An 18534-nucleotide genomic window follows, 5' to 3' on the forward strand; every position below is an offset into this window, starting at 1 on the left:
AGTAGAAAAAGGGCGACAGCACATCTGTTATTATGTGAGAAAGGATGACCCTGGTGTATAATCAATGAATATTAAGATGTTATAATTACAAAATAAACAAGAGAGTTTGGTAAAGCAGATTATGATAACAAAAAGAGAATAGATAGAAAGCTTACCTGGGCTTACTTACAAAACTCCAGCAGAGCAGATCTCCAGAAGAGATCCTTCCCCACTGGTAGCCAGCTCTTAAATAGGTCTAGGAGGGTGGAGCCTGGCTCCACCCCTTCTGACAGCGCAGGTGAATTGCCGTCACCTGTGGTCCTCTGGCTGACTCATTGCTCCCCTCAGGTGATCAATCAGAGTTTCAGATCGTGACTCAGCACTTCCCATACACCCTAGGAACTACCAACATGTCAGTCTCACCTCTGTGCTGGGGATGATCATGGAGCAGATCCTCCCAGAAGTGACTCTAAAGTACCTGTTCCAGTGCATCACCACTCTGGGTGAAAAAGCTTCCTCCTAATATCTAACCTAAATCTCCCCTGTCTCAGTTTAAAACAATTCCCCTTGTCCTATCACTATCCATCCTCGTAAACAGCCATTTCCGCGCCTGTTTATACACTCCCTTCAAGTATTGGAAGGCTGCAATGAGGTCTCTCCAGAGCCGTCTCTTCTCCAAGCTAAACAAGCCCAGTTCCCTCAACCTTTCTTCATAGGAGGGGCGGCATCTCCATAGAAGTGCTCAGGATCCCCAAAAAGGGAGAGAACACAGCCCTGAAAAAAAGCAGAAATCACTCACCTCATTCCAAAGACAAGCACTCACCCCAACACTCCCAAGGAGGCAGTCCCTAAGTAGAGATGTTGCCCTTACAGTTCCCAAGCCCTTAAATGCGGTCAGGGAGGGGTGGAGCCAGGCTCAGCCCTATCCGGTCCCATAGGTGAATTGCTTCCACCTGTGCTCACAGGGCTGGCCACACCCCCCACCAGGTGCGCAATCATTAAAAAAAAAGAAAAAAGGAAAAAAAAAAAAAAAAAAAAAAAAAAGAGAGTAATAATCAGCAGCTTGATGTGGTATTTCTGAAGTCATAGCAGATTTGGAAAAGAGACAAATCATTTCCAGAACACAGTCCCCATATCTATCTATCTATCTATCTATATATATAACACGCCTGTTCGGCTATTTCGGAAACCAGAGGGAAGGTGACAATTAACAATCAATTATCGGTGCCTTATGCAGCCCCGCCAGGAGCTGCTGTCCCAAACCTTCCTGATTTAACAGCAACTTGGCAAGCAGCCATGTATAAGTTCACTCCTGTGGAGCCCATTGACCCTATATGCCCCAGAAATCTTTCAGGGCCCCACAGTGAGCTCTAGAGACACCTAGGTGTGTCCCAGAAGTACGGAGTGTGCCATGGGCAGCCCCAGAGACATCCTCGAGCCCTATCCCAGCTCCTCAGCATGCTCTGGGGTCCTTCATCCCTTTCCCAGTGTACCCTACTGGACTCTGAAGACCTCCCTGATGTATTCCAGTACACGGGACCAGATGCCCAGAGCTCCCGGGGTTATGTGATGCACTGCGGAGGTGCCCCTGGATCGTCCCGTGTATTCAAAGACACACAAACGGGCTGCCAGAGCCTGTCTGTGATACTGTGAGATGGTCAACCAGGAAAGTCTCTTTGACATACGTGGGAGAGTTAGAAAACAGACATTCTTTCGTAACAGTGCTGGACGTGTGAGGGTAATCTCCTGTCACACATTACATGCACAAAAGATCTTCAGCTTATATACTTAAGTTGTGTGACATATGCAGATGTTTCTCAGAGCTATGTTACATATGCGGAAGTTTCCCCGAAGCGTGTTACGTGTTCACTGACTGATTGCAAGCAGGACCTCTTGTTTCCTCAGTACGAAGACTCAGCACACTCCCTTATCTCTGGTTCAGAGACGTGGCTCTTTCTGTTATCTAAAAGTATTGCAGGGCAGGAGTATCCATCAACAAACACTAGTGACATCAATGGAATGGTTACAACTTGCATCATCTGTGTGTCCCAACCCTTCCTGATTTAACAGCAACTTGGCAACAGCAACATCATCTAGCATGAGAAACGCTCAGCCCCAACAGTTTCAGATTGGGACCATGCAGAGTGGTCAGAGTGAAGAGTCACCCCTTCTGGGATTCTGAATGTGTGCATGCTAGAGCCTTGAGGACCTATTACCATAGAGATTAGGGGCATCCAGCACCCCCCAGGGACAGGGTACCGCAGGGCCAGAGCTCCGCAGGGCCAGGGTTACCTTAGTAAGGGCACCTGTCCCCTCAATGTCCCCACAATGTCCCCAGTATTCCCCGATATCCTCATGTCCCCCCAGGGGCACGTCCTCAGTGCCCATTGACTGCCGGGAGGTGGCAGCGACAGCACCGGTGACAGCAGGGATGGCAGTGGGGGTACTGGTGTGCCATGTAGGCCACTTACTCTGTGCTGCCCTCCAACACTGTGGTGAGCTCATAGGGATGTGGAGGGACACGGAGACATGGAGACATGGGTGGGATGCGGAGACATGGAGAGGGCATGGGGACATGAAGGTGACATGGGGAGGAGATGCAGAGGGGGACACCAGGAGGGGACATGGTGAGGACAAAGAGACATGGGTGGCACACGAGGACACAGAGGGGGCACAGAGACATGGAGAGGACACAGGGGGAAACAGAGGGGATGCAGAGGGCACATGGTGACATGGGAACACGGAGGGCACGTCGTGACATGGGAGACAGGGAGGACACGGCACTGGACTGTCTCCACATGTGCTCATGGAGATGACACTGGAGGTGACACAAAACTGCTCGTGGGGCACCACGCTGCAGCACCAGCAGGTGGGCGTGGGAGGACACAGGGATAGTGTACAACAGGGGATTGAGGGGAGGGGAGGGATGAGGGGACAGTGGGGGTGGCAGCAGGAGAGTGATGTTGTGGTGATGCTGGAGGGTGGACAGTGGGGTAACACTAGGGGGATAATAGTGAGGTCTGACATTGGGGTGATACTGTGGTGATGTCTCAGAGTGACACTGGGGGGTGATGTTGGGATATCATGGGGGGATTGACATCAGGGAATGAGTGCTGGGCAGTGACATTGGGGTTGTGTTGGGGTGACGTTTTTGGGGTGTTGTGTTGTGGACCTAAAAGCCCCTGACCGAAGAATGATCCTGGAACGGAACGAGATTTTGACAGAGCTGTCCTTGGCAGTAGGTCTTGAGTGCATAGTTTGCTTGCCTTTGGTTCCTGTGACATCCTGTCTCTCAGATCCATACATACCCTGAAACAGCAGTGGAGTTGCGGGGTGATGTTGGAGTGTCACTGAGTTTTAACATCGAAGTGACGTATCAGCCCCACAGTGATGCTTTTGGGGCCTGATGTTGTTGGGGTAACACTAGGGGGTGACATCAGGGAATGATTCTGGAGAGCCCTTGTGGGATGGCACGGGGCTGATACTGGGGTGAAACTGGGGTAATATTATGGAGTGATGCCAGGGAGTGATGTCTTTGGGGTGGCGTTGAGTCATCACTAGGAGGGCGACATCAGGGAGTGATGCTGGGGGGCAATGTTGGGGTATCACTGGGGGGGTGACATCAGGAAATGATAATGGGTGGTGGCGTTATTGGGGTGACATTGCTGGAGGTGACACCGGGGTGACGTTAGAATCACAGAATGGCCAGGGTTGGAAGGGACCCCAAGGATCATGAATCTCCAGCCCCCCTGCCGCATGCAGGGCCACCAACCACCCCATTTAATGCTAGACCAGGCTGCCCAGGTCCCCATCCAATCTGGCCTTGAACATCTCCAGGGACAGTGCGTCCACAATCTCTTTGGGCAGGGGCATCTTCGTTGATGTTAAGGTACCACTGGAGTGACACCAGACTGACTGCTGGAGCAATGGTGTGGGAGGAACACTGGAGTGACACTGAAGTGATACTGGGTTGACGTTGGGCAGCGACAGTGGCGGGTGATGCTGGGGGATGACATTGGGGTATCTCTGGGAAATGACATCAAGGAGTGACATTGTTGGGGGTGTGTCAGGAGACAAAGAACGGACTCTGGCACTTTATAAAAATTACAACAGACACCATTTATTGGAAAAAATACAACTCTTAAATAATACTTAGTGTGCTTCTGATTGGATGCAGGCATGAATCACACATAACACCTCTGTAATCAATTGGTTATTACGTGGATGGCATGAAGCAATCACGCGCCTGAGTTTCTACTCTGATTCATTGGCAATAAGCAACTTCTTACCTCACCATAAAGTGTAACTTTTTGCTCCATTACTAAAGCAGCTCCTTTTCTGCTCATGCATCTCCCTATTCTCGCTGACTCTGTCAAGGACTGTGACTGACCATTGTCAATATAACACACACCACGCTGTGGAGACTTGCTTCTGAGCAGGTAAGTCTGTGCTGGCAAGGGATCTGGAGCAAGAAAAGGCCAACCAAAAAGCTCTTTTAAAGACTTTTTAAAGGCTTTTTTAGGGCTTTTTTGAGGCTAGCATCAGCGCTGTGCTTGTGCTGGGAGTTGGCAGCTTGTGGGCGGGCTCCTGAGTCACCAGGAGTGGAGGTGGCACATCAGCGGCACGGTTTAAACAACCGCCCACCCGTTCACACCTTCGCACCTGATAATAAACCTCAAATAATAGCTCCTGAGAGTCGCATCAGGTGAGAAACCATTGTTTCTGCTAATTGTGAAAGGGGAGGTTCAGCGAGCAAGCACAGCCCCGCTTCCCATGGGGCGCTACGTCTGTGTGGGGGAGGTGTGTCCAGTGGTGAGAATTGTACGCTCTGGTCCCTCCTTGCTCTGGAGACAAACTTCCCTTGACAGCCTCTGAGTCCTCAGGCTGAATCTAGTCTCCACTAGACAGCAGGGTCATTCAAAGAAGTCCGTGGCAACCCGCGGAAGACGGCGGAAACAACGTCTCTGTAGTTCCGGCGAACGTCCATGCAGTGGCACCAAAGACCGCGGAAACAACTTTTCCAACTGCATTGACGCGGACTCGCAACGCAGTCCCTGACCATCCTTTTCTCTTTTGATGACGGAAAAAAATACAAACTGGGGGGGGGGGGGGGCGGGAATTGAAGGCGCAAAAACGAATAAACGAAAGACGAAGAAAACCAACGGAAGCTTCTCCAAACCCATCAAATTTGCACTAAGTGCTTATTGAATATCTGTAAAGTATCATCAAATTGATGCCACACTTTCTCACTTTTGTTAGCATCCGTTAGATTGTTTTTAGATATTTACACACCAAAATTTTACAATGAAGCAAAATTTAATGATAATGAAATGAAAGCGCAATAGCTGAAAGCACAAAGATAGTTATTTCCACAAAGATTAATGAAAACAGCAGTTTTCCACCTAAATTTGCAGTAATTTTCCTGTAAATTGGATGAAATTCACTGAAATGATTGTTTTTGCCAACGTACTCTGCCCTTTTCTTTATGTAGGAGGTGAACGGTGTCAAGGAATGAGTGTCTTAGTGCAAGACCAAGGGTTTGGGAGTGGAGGTGAGACATGGACCCTCCATTTCCACCAGAATTACTGAGTGGTGTGTCTGTAATGCTAAGAAAAAAACATATGGCCCAGTCTGACCTTGGAATCCACTATTCTGCTCCTGGTTTTCTCCACAGAAACATGTCTGTTTCTGCTATGGCAGTAATAATCCATAGAACATACACCACATAGTACAAGACCCAAAGGAGAAAAGTTGGGAAGGGTGCAAGCTACAAATGAAAGAGAAAAAAATACAGATGCAACACTGAAAAGGGCATTCAGCTGTGGAAGTGTGGCAACGACAGATAACCAGTTCTAAATTCCCCCCAAAAAGCAGTGATGGCCAAAATTCAGCTAAAGAAATAAAGATTTGCTTACCCATCCCAGGGATCAGAGCTCACCGAATACACACCCCCCCCCCCCCCAAAAAAAAAAAAAAAAAAAAATCTCCAGAGAGATAATCTTTTCTTGTGGCAGCTAGCCCTTAAATGAGGCTTAAGGAACCTGGTACCACCCATTCTGATTGCATGGGTGAGTTGTTTTCACCTGTGCTCCCAGGGCTGGCTATGTCCCTTCACCTTCACCAGGTGCTCAATCATTGGTTCAGGCTGTGACTTAGCAATTCCCATATAGTATTTTACTCTTATTTGGTGTTTTGCAAGGGATCCTTCCCTTGTCTGCTCCAATCCAAAACATGTGCAAGGAGAAATATCAGAGAGGGGGAAAATCTACTTTTCCCATTCCCGTTATGGGTCGCACTCCAGACTTCTGTTAAGTTTTGTGGCTTTTTAGGGGATCTTACGATTGTCTTGATCAAAAAACATGCGTTCAAGCAAAGGGATATAAGGAAGGAGCATGAGTATGCTGTGGGTACCACAGTATGGACTGTGGTGTGGAACCTCCTGCATCCATCCTTGCTAGTAGCGATTTTGGGGCTGATTTTGCATGCAATAATTCATAAGGGATGAGCAGAATACATAACTGAGATGCTGGGGCTCCAACAAGCCCATCAAAGTGAGCATCTGGAAATGGCCAAAGGCTTTGCAGATGTGAATCAGTGGGGAGCAGACAGCTTGCATTGAGATTCAGCCCCAAATTGCGCATGGTGAATGTTCTGCAAACATAACCCATGTAAAATTCAGAAAACGGTCAGATGATCTGTGCTGCAGCCCTGCTGAATTTTGGGTTTGATATTGATTTGCAGGCTGGGAATGAGGGAAAAAAAAGAAGGAAAAGGGGGAAATCTGGTATTTTCCATTTAATGCAAAATGTGGTAAAACAGACTTGGAAGCTGTACAGTGTGTTGGAGTGTTTGCAATGCCCTCAGGGAGTGTAAGCAGTGCTCCTTTATCCTTTATGATGGAAACAACACTTTTGTAAAAATTTCTTCTGACTGGGGGGAGGGGAATAAAGAGAAGAGGCCCTGTTGTGACCAAGCAGCAACCACGAGCAAACCTGTTTCCCTTTGAGGATTTCAATTCTCCCTGTGAATATTTTGCTTGAGTGTTTGTTTTGTGGCCACAAGCTTTAAAAACAAAGAAATCACCAAAAGACCAAAAAAAAAAAAAAAAAAAAGCTTGTTGGCCAGATGTCAATGCAGTCACCATCCATTTAAATGAAAGGGTGAAAATGGTGTAAAACATGAGAGCATCTGATTCTTCTTTGTTTAAGGTTTAAACAACAGCAACAACATAAAGAGCTGTGGAGCTGGGAAGCCTCAGTTGCCAGTGAAAATATGGATTGTGTTTGCGTGTCATTGATATTCAGTGAAGTGCTATTGTGTTTATTCTTCTAAAGATCTGTAGCCATCAGAGAAATGTGGTGTAATTGCCTCTTTGTTTATCGACAGGGGGCATGGAAAATCCATCTATGCTGGGAGTTAACGCCTGTGCTGCCAAATCAGGGTTGGGATGAACTTCCTGTTATGCTGGAGGATTTTTGGGGATGGGGTTTAGTCCTAAAAAAAGATAGGGAAGTTGATCTCTACCCTGGAAATGATTTCACCTTTATAGAAAATCACCCCAAGAGCCTTTGGGATGCGATGGGATGTGGGAAGTACCAGCTGCAATTTCTGCCCTCCCCAGTCCTGAGTGCCCAGTCGCATTCCAAGGGCCATGTTGGTTCAGCAAGATATTAAATCTTTTTTTTTTTTTTTTTACTTTTTTTCGGGATAGGGAGGTCTCATCACCAAGATCTCCAGCTGTTTGCTTAGCAAATGTTGGTATTGATGGGCATCCATTCCTGAGCCATCCTTCCCATTCCCAGCAATTTCCTAGCTAATTGCAACTGCTCTGCTGCTCATGATGTTGTGTTGAGTAGGAGTAAATCCTACAGTGTTGTGTGGGGAAATGCTCTCAGCACTCTGCAGCGCAGATTCTGCAAGCTGCATAGGTAGTGGTGGGGCACAGTCCTTGGCATGATGATGCAGAGGCTCTGGTCCAGCGCTGAGTCACTGGCATTGAGGAGTAAAGCAAAGAAGCTGACCACTAGGAAGGGTTTTAGGCCTGGTAAAAGGAAGCTTTAGATGTTGATGGTGGAACAATTGTGTTTCCCCTCACCCAGTCCTTTGCTAGTGGCGTGCAGGAGCATGCTGCCTGCAGTGCTGATTAATATGGAATTCATTGAATGTGCTCATGCAAAGGGGAAAGGGAGTTGGGCTGGAGCCAGTTTGGCACCCCTGGGACACCTCACAGAGCCTGTCTCACTTTTGATACAGGCCCCAAGCCCTTTATTAGTGGTGGCCACTCTGCCTATGCTGGGGCTTGTCTGTGCTGCACTGCCAGCTGATAATAGCAGTGGGAAAGGGATAGAGGAGGCAAAAATCCCAGCGGGTCGAGAGATGACCTGAAAGAGCCAATGCTGGGGCCACAGAATTCCCAAGGGAGATTTTGCACAGCTCTTGGGAGCCTCAAAAACCCTTACATGTGAAAGGAGGGAAGGATGAGACCACAGCATCCTCGTAGCATTAACTAGGCTATCTATTCCAAGTGGTTTTGCAAGGTCTCTTGGCTCTCTGGATGACGCTTCCTTAGTCTCCTCTCATCTGCTCCATCCATATGTGTTAGAGAAACGTTAGGATAATGATGTGGGGAAGGCAAATGCAACCAGTGTCTGTGCACAGGTGGATGCCTGCCCTGGGGCTGGACCTGCAGTCTCTATTCTTTGGCAGAGACCTTAAATGGGATTGTGTTGGGAATGATAGCCCGGGGCAGGTCCAGGAGCTGCTGCTTATCTTTTGTGGGCAGCTTTGAGCCACCCAGGAGCGCTCTGGGAATGGATTCTTGGCTCTGACAAATCTGAAGTGGTGGAGTCACCATTCCAGGAGGTGTTCAAGAAACATGGAGTTGTGATTAGTGGGGATGGGTTGGGGTTGGACTTAAGGACCTTAGAGGTCTTTTCTAACTTTAATGACTATATGGTTCTATAATGCCTGAGGTCAGCAGGGGAAAGCGGGCAGCAGTAGGATCCAGCTGGGTCTTGGACTGTAAAAGGGGAACCATAAGGTGGGGAGCAAATTGCCCAATGAGAGCTGATAGAAAAAGCTCAAGGAGGTGATGAAAGCTCTCAGGATGGGGTGAGAGCTGAAGTAGCAGAGTGAATGTTTATTGCTTTCTGGTTTGATAAAATTTGCATCTGTGCTTCATGTGCACCTTCACCATGTCTTTTATCCATCTCAGGCACTGTAGAGGGTGATGAACCCAAAAAACTGGAGTAACGCTAAATCTAGTATTGGTTGGCTAGATATTAGCTTTGTGAGAGAGCATTTCCCCAGATTCTTCTCTGGTCACCCCATGCTTGGTGCCTCTAAGTGTCCTCTGGTCACCCCAGTCCCCCTTTCTCATCTCAGACCATCCCTTTTCTCCTTCTACAGCTTTAGTTTTCCCTTCTCCCCCACTCTGACTTTCCTGTGAGTATAAACTAGCCTTATTGGTCTTATTTTAGTAATGGAGAAAAAATTTCCCTTTGGCTCAAGCTAGCAGGATGGTAAACTCCAGCCAGAAGAATAGGTTGTACTTATTTATCTATTTATTCCCCTTTTATAGCATTTCTAATCTGTGTTTACGATGCTGATGCTGACACATCCTAAACTATAGCCTTGCTATAACCCCCGGAAAAAAAACTCCCTGCTGGATTGAAATAGTGGCTGGCAAGTATTCCCTCCTCACTGAAGACTGTGAATCAAAAGCCATCAACGCTTTAAGCAGAGGCTTGTGCTGGGGAGGGAGAACTTCTGCTGGAGCCTATGCATATTTTATCACCGTGCTTATTCATTCTGAGCCCTTTTCCCTTCAAACGCAGTGTGGATTTTAATTAAATAGTCCTTCACCAGCCTGTTATTCCAGCTTGGATAGCCTCCAAATGGCCATGTTTTCTTCCCAGAATGAAGGCAAGGGGATGTGCTCCCTTCCTCCAGCTCCGTTCCCCTCCCTGTGCTTGCCGAGGTTTGTTGTCCACAAATGCCATTAATTACATTTGGCTGGCTGGCTGCCCGCTCTCCTGGTAGCTTCTTTCATTACTGCTGATCTCTCAGTGCTGGTGGGTGTCCCTGGTGTGCTAGGAGCCCCACTTCTGCACACGAGGTTCTGATTCCCATCTTTCAGCCTTTTGGCATAAATTTGGGGTGAGGTCTTTCTGTAGAGGGTGATTGATCTCACTGAGATCCCACATCCCTGGGATGCTCAGCATTCCCTGGTTTTTCTGTGTCCTCACTGGAGCAAGATGCAGCCTCCAAGCCCATTGGGGTGAGCAAGATGCTACCAAGCAGCTCTTGGGCACCGTGCAGTAAGATGTGTTTGGACCAAACCATCGTGGTTGCATCAATATCTGCTTCCTTTTGGAAGTTTCTTTTGGGGTTGGTAGAGCAGTCTGGGTGCAACTCCTCATCACCTTCCTGGTTGCAAGCCAGGCTAGTGTTGGTGCCTCCAGCATCTCCTCCACTAAGCAGGGCTTGGGCAATTTGGTGGAAGCGTCAAAGAAATAAATCGTAGTATCATTGAGACTGGAAAAGACTTCTAAGATCACCAAGTACAATCATCAAACCATCACCTCTACTCTCATTCACAGAATCATTAAGTTTGGAAAAGACCACAAAGATCATCAAGTCTAACCACCAACCCATAAGCGGGAGAAGAGAGAACATTTCTCCACCTCCAAATGTCTCGTGGAAGCTCTTCCATGGCAATCCATCCTGTAATAGAATGATGTCCCAAAATCACGTAGGATCAGCATCCACAAGAAGCCATAGCCATAGGCTGATGGTTACTTCAGGCACCAAGATTTTTCTTTCTTCTCTTTCTCTGCTCTTAAATTCCCACTGGTCTCTGAACAACCTCAGGTAACGATATGAGCTTGCTCCTGCTTGTCATGAAAGAGTTACTTAATTTGGCAGCTTGCTGTGCTTAATATTTCTTTCATGTATCACATCAGTTTTAAATGCAAAACATGTCTGGATAAACTCACTTTTTCAGTTTTTCGTTTTTTTTTCCCCTGTGATGTAGCCGACACATGGAAGGTAGCAGTGTTTAACTAATAAAGAAAAAGATTTTAAAATGCTAGTTTTGTACTTCTTTAATTGACTTCCAATTTCCATTTGGATGCAGCCTGGCATATTGCAAAGGGAAAAAGAGTGTGTGGTAAATAAGAAATGCGTCATTCACTGCTTTCTGCCATAATCAAAAATGTAAAAATTAGAAATCTGAATCAATATACATTAAACTATGTAATTGCCTGAGTAAATGTGGTGGGGTGCATAATGGAGCTTCCTGATTAGAAGAAAATACCAAATTTAGTGCAAGGGCTGTGTTTGGTTGAGTCTGTAAAGCAGTGTGGTTGAGCAGTTACACCTAGGGATCATCTCTTCTTCTGGGAGCTGAGAAGAGCTGGTGCTATAGGCGAGGGGTAAGTGCTGAAAGGATTAACAAAAGGTTCCTCACCAATCCGCTTACAAAAATAATGCCTCGATGTCACAAGAAAAAACATCATCCAGGTTAGCGTATTGCCTTACATTTGTCCTTTCCTCTGTGCTGCTTTCCCCTACCTCAGCCAAAACTCACTTTGCCCTTGAGTGTAGGATCACTGCATGCTTTGTGCTTGAAATTTGCTTTGCCTCCACAATGACACAGGACATCCTCAGCACCTTCAATCTCCAGAATGCCACCCCAGGAGAATTGTGTTAATATTGGAAGGTGCAAGAGTGAAGGGGACTATGTGGAGCTTGCTGGGGATCCATCCACGTGGGGATCCACAGTTAGCCTAACTTCCATGAGGCCATGGGCTTGGAAGAAATGCAGACCCCCTTCACGCCTGCTGCCTGTTGCTGGACGAAGGTAAGTGATTGCGCTATGATGGGGAATAAAATTACTGCGGATCAGAAGAAGATCCTAGAAAAATTACAGCTTCTGCTTAAACAGAAGGGAAAAACGGTCTCCACTAATGATTTACAGCAGATGCTTGCTTGGGCTGTTAAGGGAGATGCTATTAATTGTTCATGGTCATCATGCTGAGTAATGAGAAAAGGCTTAATTATTGCAGTGTGTTCATCCTTGCCTGCATGGTCCTGAGAACAAGGAGTTAAATCTCAGGTGAAACCTCATGCAGAAGCAAATAGTCACCATGAGAAGGGCAGAATCCCTACAAAGCTTGAAATAAGAGCTGTCAGCTGAAAGGGGTCCAGCTGCCTACGTCCCACCCACCTTCCTGGGAATACCCAAAGTTTTGGGATTGCTGCTCTGAGAAGGGCTGTGCAGGTAACCAAATAATTAGAAACTTAACAATAATAAAGTTTTTTTGACTCATAAGGCATCATATCAGAGAGATATTGCACATCATTGGTGGAGTAGGATGAAGTTAGCGCTAGGACCATTACATTTTCTAGCATGGGAGAGTTGCATTGCCATCCTCCATCAGCAGAAGTGTATAATTAATGCTAATTAACAAAGGTTAATTAGCATGGCTTTACCTCCTCCCAGGGTCTCCTAGCATTGGTAGGAAGGTCCCCACTGATACCACCAAATGTGGTGGAAGATCTTCAAGGCCATTTCCTGGAACAACTTGCATTGGAAGGGACCTGAAATCTACTTTAGGCCATGCAGAGAGAAGTGCCGCAGGGCTGTGGACTTTGAGCTCTGAGCTAGTGACTTACGGTGCCAGGTCTAAAAATATTTGAAAACACGTGGCCATAAAACCCATGAATGTTCATGTACACTAATTGTGCTATTTGGCCTATTCACTGCAATGGCAGAAAGAATGAGATGAAGTGACAATAATAACTGGGAGAAAAACAAACCAAACAAAGGATATTTCCCTGCTCACACCCAGAAAATTCACCCTGGACAAACACGAAGCTACACTCTCCCACACAATATTGACATACAGTGTGGCACCCAGAGCCATCCCTTATCTCTAAGCACTTTGAATGCACTTTGTGCTTGACCAAGGATATGGGTACAGGAACCAATAGCAGTGTGCAGCGATGGACATGACAGATGACAATCCATTTCTCTAGCTGCTCAAGGAGCTAGGGGAAGAAAATGCAATTACCCAAAGTGGGCTGTTGGCAGGACACTAGGCTGTAAACAGAGCGAGGACAGTACAATCCCAGGAAAAAGAGATGAGGGGCCCCAGTGCCAAACCAGCTGCTCACAGTGAGAGCTCTGCTTTGCTTTTGGACTCTTCCTTGGAGACAATGCTTGTGTGTTTTGTATTGCTAATTGCTGCACACCAGCCTCTTTGTTCCCATTAGTCTTTAAACGATGTGCAACAGTAGCCTGTGGTTAATTTTACCAAATGTTCACATTAATTTTATTTAAGACCAGCTGTCTATAAATCTATAGCATTTATTTACATTGCACGTGTATAAATATTGATTTATATATTATTCTGCGCTGAGGATAAGGTAATGGTAACAAGGCAATAGAAGGAGCGATACCTCGATGGTGCGCTTTGGTCCCCAGTCTCCCACTCTAGGGTGACATGAAGGCTCAATGACAGCTTGACACTGATGGGAACACGCTCTGGAGATATCTCTTACAGACCAAACTTCACTGATGTTTTTCTATGCCCTAAACCCCCCCCATATGTTAGGCATGTGGGCCAGTATTAAAAACCTGCTGTCTGCAAAGCAGCAATCTATGGAGTAGCTGGGAGCCTGAGTTAATTTGCATTCAAGCAGGCATACCTGCATTTAAATACCTGTAGGCAAACAAGTCCACCCAGCTCCAGCTTTGCTCTTTCATGTGTCCCCAGCGCTGCATTTGTGTGTGTTCAAGTGCAGTCTGTCTCCTTCTTTTCCATTTACAGAGAATGGGAAGATGAGGTGGTGGCCTCGTCCTGATGGCATTGGGCCATCAGTGGAAGGTAAATGACTGTGACATTATCCCAGTAGCGTTAGTCCAATAGAAAACTGTAAGTGAAGGTTGGTGACTTCTGGTTATCACAATCTCATTGGCGTTTCAGACCCGTGTCTGCTCCATCCCTGCCCATGGCAGCACCAAGACAGCTGGGATCAGGCTACCCTGGGGTGAAGGGAAAGGCTGCAGCTCCTTGGTCCCAAAGCGCGGTGAGATGGGGTCAGCCAAGAAACGGATGTGGAAGTGGCGACCAATGCAATGCACCAGGCTGCCCACCACGGCACACTGGAAGCAGGCTAGGTAGGCTTTGGCGTGGGTGGCACATTCATACCACAGCTTGGCCTTGGCTCTACAGCGATAGACACCAATACCCATGTTGCAATTGAGGTCGAAGCGGTAGATAAAACCATCGACGCTCACCATCTCCACTGTCCTGTCCTTGCCGCCTCCAGCTGGGCTGACTGTCCAGATGTCCTCACGGGCTATGTAGCGCAGCAGCACATAGCGCAAGGTGCCCCCCGTCACATAGATCTCCCCATCACACACTGTGGCCATGTGGGCTACAGCAAAGGTGTCATGAGGCAGTGGAGCAACGAAGACCCAGCGGTCATACCGTGGGTCATACCGCTCCACTGTATAGAGGCACTCTCCACCGATGGCATAGAGGTAACCATCCAAGGCCACCAGCTTGCAGTGAGGACGTGCTTGATTCAAGGGACAGATCTCCCTCCAGATATCGGTCAGTGGGTTGTAGCAGAAGACACGGTTGGAAGGTGTGCGGCCCAAGCCTTCACAGCCTGCTACCACAAAGAGGTAGTTGAACATGCTGCACATGGCACACCCCTGGGAGACTACCTCTGGTGGCATGTGGCAAAGGTGATGCCAGCGGTCCCCTTTGTCATCATAGCAGCAGAGTCGGCTAGCATAGAGGCCCAGCTCATGCGTGCTGATGTCTGCCACAACAACACACATCTTCCCCTTCATTCTGCGCTGAAGGATGAGATCCCGCTCACTGGCGTTGAGGCGGCAGTAGATGGAGGGCGTCCTCAGCACCTGTAGGTAGTTGTCACTCATGACCTTGTAGGCAGCCTCCTGAAGAAAGCCTAGCTTCTCTGCCTTGGCCCTACAGAGGACCTCATAGCAGTTCCCCAGGTCCAAATGGGTGTCTAGGGAGGAGGGTGATGTTTGGAAGAAGTTGGCTTTGCCCACCAGATCTGGCTGAGGGCTTGCTGGTGGCACGCTGGCTGGTGTGACGCAGAACCCATCCATAGGCAGCTGGAGGTGAGAGTTCTCTGCAATCTGGAGGATACTGTTCTTACGGCTGATGCTGCGAGCGGGAGCCGGGGGCTTGGGGTTCTTGTCTAAGCTCTCCGCATTTGATGGGACAATAAGAGAGGTGGTAGGGTCCTGCAATGCCACAGTTGTTTCTTGGGAGTGAGTCTCAGCGAGCGGAGTGGCAAAGCTCTGCAGCTTTTTGTTGACCCCCTCTGATCTCTGCAGCTCTTCGCTGAGCCACTCCAATCTTTGTTGTTCTGTGTTGACCCACTCCAAGCACTGCAACTCTTCCCTTACCTGCTCTGAGCTGCAGCGCAAGGCTGTCCCCATAGAGGCAGGTGGAAGAGACTTTTTTGTAGATACTGAATGGGAGATGGACTGGACATAGTAGTCATAGACTTTACCTTTGAGGCCAGGAGACAGCCGCCCGTCTCCATCCTTTGTCTTCTTCTCAGCGATATAGCTCTCCTCCACCTCAATCTTTGCAATCGAGGAAAAAGAGTAGGAGGTATCTGCTTCCTTATAGCTTGCTGTTATCTTTACCCCCAGCTCCGAGGTGACATTAAGGGTCTGGATTGTGCCACTGCTCCCCTCCTGGTTGATGATTCCTCTGGCCAAATCCTGCTCGGTGCTTTGTGCACCTCCATCCCCTGCCATCTGGTTAGGAAGCACAATGTGTGGGACAACCACACTGTGTCCATTTCCACCACCCTTGCTCCCATTCAGCATTTCATTCAGATCCCTTATGCCATGAGATTTTGCCTCCCCTCCATCTTCCTTCTCACTCGCTGGCAGAGTTTTCTCTCTCTTTCGCCATGGATCTGGGACGCTCGCTTGGGCATCACCGCCACTCCGTGCCCCAAACACCCACCTGTGCCGCAGACCCTCCACATTCTGCCCATCCGGAGCTGCATTTTCCCTTCTCCCCTTCTCTCTGCAAACATCGGATGTTGGGTTGTTGCCTCCAGGTGCTGAGCGGGACTTGTAAAATCTGTATGCCAAAGTCAGCAGGAGCAGAGAGGCGGCAGAAAGGATCAGCTTGCCAGTCAGCTGCATGTCGGACTGCCAGAGCACAGTTACCCACTGTCCCATTTTTCTGTGCCAAGCACTTCAGAATGTGAAGAATCCGATTAATGATTGCTGAGCCCCCAGCGGAACCTGCCAGGAGTTTGGGGCAAGGTGACTTTGAGCACACAGGAGGTTTGCATAGGAGCTCATCGTATTTGAGCAAGGTGGGACAGGGAGGGCTCAAGTGTCACTAGCAGGGAGCTCTGACACAGAGCTTGGCAAACAAAGAGACTCTGGGATAACTTAAGGAAGCACAAACCTGATGGGATGGAATGTATGTCCTCCATGCATCCTGCCACTTCTGCTTCGCTCCATTGCTTTTTACTGTTTAATAGTGCTGGAAGGGAAAAACAACTTCCTTGACCCAAGAAAGGTTTTATTTCCCTGTTTTGTCTCCCTGAAGGGTGAAGCCAGGTGAAAGCCGAGCACAGGGAAAGAAGGGAGGAGACAGCCCGCAGCTGGGCAGACCTTTGTTCCGACGCAGAGCAGCTGCTCTGCGCCACCAGATGAATAATTTGGCAGCACACTCACTAACAAAGGGTGACAGGAAGTATCCCAACAGCCACTGTGTAAACTCATTTGGTGGTGAGCCTGAAAGTGACAGATGGATAACGAGCCATGGGGAGAGGGGCTGGGGTCTTGGGGAGGGCAAACTACTGCAAATAGAGCTGGGGTGGAGGTGGAAAAGGAACTGCAGGCTGGAGTTATGGTGTGCATAGCAGGAGGATGTGCTTTGGAAAGCAAAATCATTGGGCTGAGGGAAGAAAAATGATATAGGGAGGAACTAGAGAGGTGTGAGCCGTCATTTTGAAGGGGTGAGTGCTGCATCGAGGCTTATCAGGATGCATGCAAGGATGGGAGTTGCCAGAGGTGGAACTGAGGCACAGACGTCATACATTTTTCCTACTTCCCGTGCAAAATGTCACGAGCGTGAGCAATTCCCATCTGAATTCTGAAAAATCTGGGGAATCGTGCATCCGCATGGGGAGGAAAGAAGGGCTATTGGGCCATCCTACGCATGGCATCCCCCACTAGCCTCTGCTGAGTGGGCTGAATTCAAAGGGAAACCATGAACTTCCTTTTCCCCCAGGGGCACTTCTCTGCACTGAGAGATGCAAAGGAGCGAGGTCCTGCACGAGCTGAGGAGGTAAAGAACAGCACGAGCTCTTTCAAATGTAGGAAAAAAAAAAGCACAACCAAACCAGCCAAAATGTGGGTGTTGTGCAAACTCGGTCCTGATGCTGTAAGGATTTGCTGGGAAAATGACAACTTGTGATACTAAAAACTGTGATGGGTGTGTGGGAGACAATCAGTGCTAGTTTCTTACCTGAGAGATGGGGAAACTGAGGCACCACTGCAGTCTCGTGGAACCAGGTTTCATCACGCATGAGCTCAAGGCTGCAGTACCACTCTGCTTTGTGCAGTACTCTGTTTTTCAAGACTGTTCTGTATTTGTGTGTGCATTGAGGCCAGGGTGCGTTTTGGGGCTTGGCTAAATTGGCTCTGTGTCATTCAGAGTCCATCCACCTGTATACGGATGTGACCCTGGGGTTTCTCATCTCTTGCTGCTGTGACTGTTAATCAGCACTAAGATCTGCCTAGAGGGCTCCTTATGCAGGGAACATGAATTACATGTGCCTTTGTAAGCAGCCCTGTGAACTCAGCCAAGTAGCTGTGTCCAGTAACGGTAGAACAGAGGCAGGAGGGCACTGAAGAGGCTATTGCTTGCACATGACACATCCCTACCTTTGTGTCCGCATCTCGTATCCCCCAAACCTGGGGGCTTCCCAGTGTTGGACGTGCTGCATCCTTGACACATAGGGTACCAAAGCCCCACCCTGGGGCATACTGCAGTGTGTGGTTTCTCTCATCATGTGCTTTTGTAGGACTTAGAAGGACTAAGAACCTTGCAGGAATTGTGCTGGAGCAGGGAACATAGCCATTGCAAGCTGAGGTGATGTCCTGGCTCTTGTCAACCTAATTGAATGTAATTGCTGCCTCCAAATTTTGCTAAAACCGTTTCAAAGTCCACTGAAATTAGGGAACATGGATAATGCCAGTCCTTGGGGTTTTCAGCTTGCATCATCCCTAAGAAGTGTGATTAATTTTTCACAAGCTAATCGTATCTCTTAGGCAGATTGTCAGTGGAAGATCTGTCAGCTCTCATCAATAATGAACCAAGCAGAGCAGCTCCGTAACCTCGCGTTCTCCTGCATTATTCACTGTCAGATCCTCAACAACAGGAGTCTGGTGGGGAGAGAGATGGGATTTAATTGATGCCCTTCATAATTCCATGTAGAATTGCAGCAGGTGAAGGATAAGGGTGC

The 18534-nt window shown here is 48.1% G+C and overlaps 2 protein-coding genes across 2 annotated transcripts in view; both read right to left on the minus strand.

The window, feature by feature from the left end:
• Positions 1-4102: 4102 nt before the first annotated feature.
• Positions 4103-17570, minus strand: KLHDC7A (kelch domain containing 7A). Its single transcript, XM_048968023.1, has 3 exons — positions 17535-17570; positions 16467-16544; positions 4103-16297 (listed from the first exon to the last, which is right to left on the minus strand). The coding sequence occupies exon 3, from the start codon at positions 16229-16231 to the stop codon at positions 13967-13969; it is 2265 nt and encodes a 754-aa protein (XP_048823980.1). The 5' UTR covers positions 16232-16297; positions 16467-16544; positions 17535-17570; the 3' UTR covers positions 4103-13966.
• IGSF21 (immunoglobin superfamily member 21) overlaps positions 16247-18534 on the minus strand; it is a 36738-nt gene continuing 34450 nt past the window's right edge. Inside the window, exon 10 of the mRNA XM_048968029.1 lies at positions 16247-16544. Coding sequence (XP_048823986.1) covers positions 16354-16544 — 191 coding nt within the window. The 3' untranslated portion in view covers positions 16247-16353. The remainder of the gene's footprint in view (positions 16545-18534) is intronic.

Source organism: Lagopus muta, chromosome 21, assembly GCF_023343835.1.
Source record: "Lagopus muta isolate bLagMut1 chromosome 21, bLagMut1 primary, whole genome shotgun sequence".
Classification (NCBI taxonomy): Eukaryota; Metazoa; Chordata; class Aves; order Galliformes; family Phasianidae; genus Lagopus; species Lagopus muta.

Coding starts and splice junctions, on each gene's coding strand:
- KLHDC7A (XM_048968023.1), bottom strand. CDS start 16,231: ATGGGACAGTGGGTAACTGTGCTCTGGCAGTCCGACATGCAGCTGACT.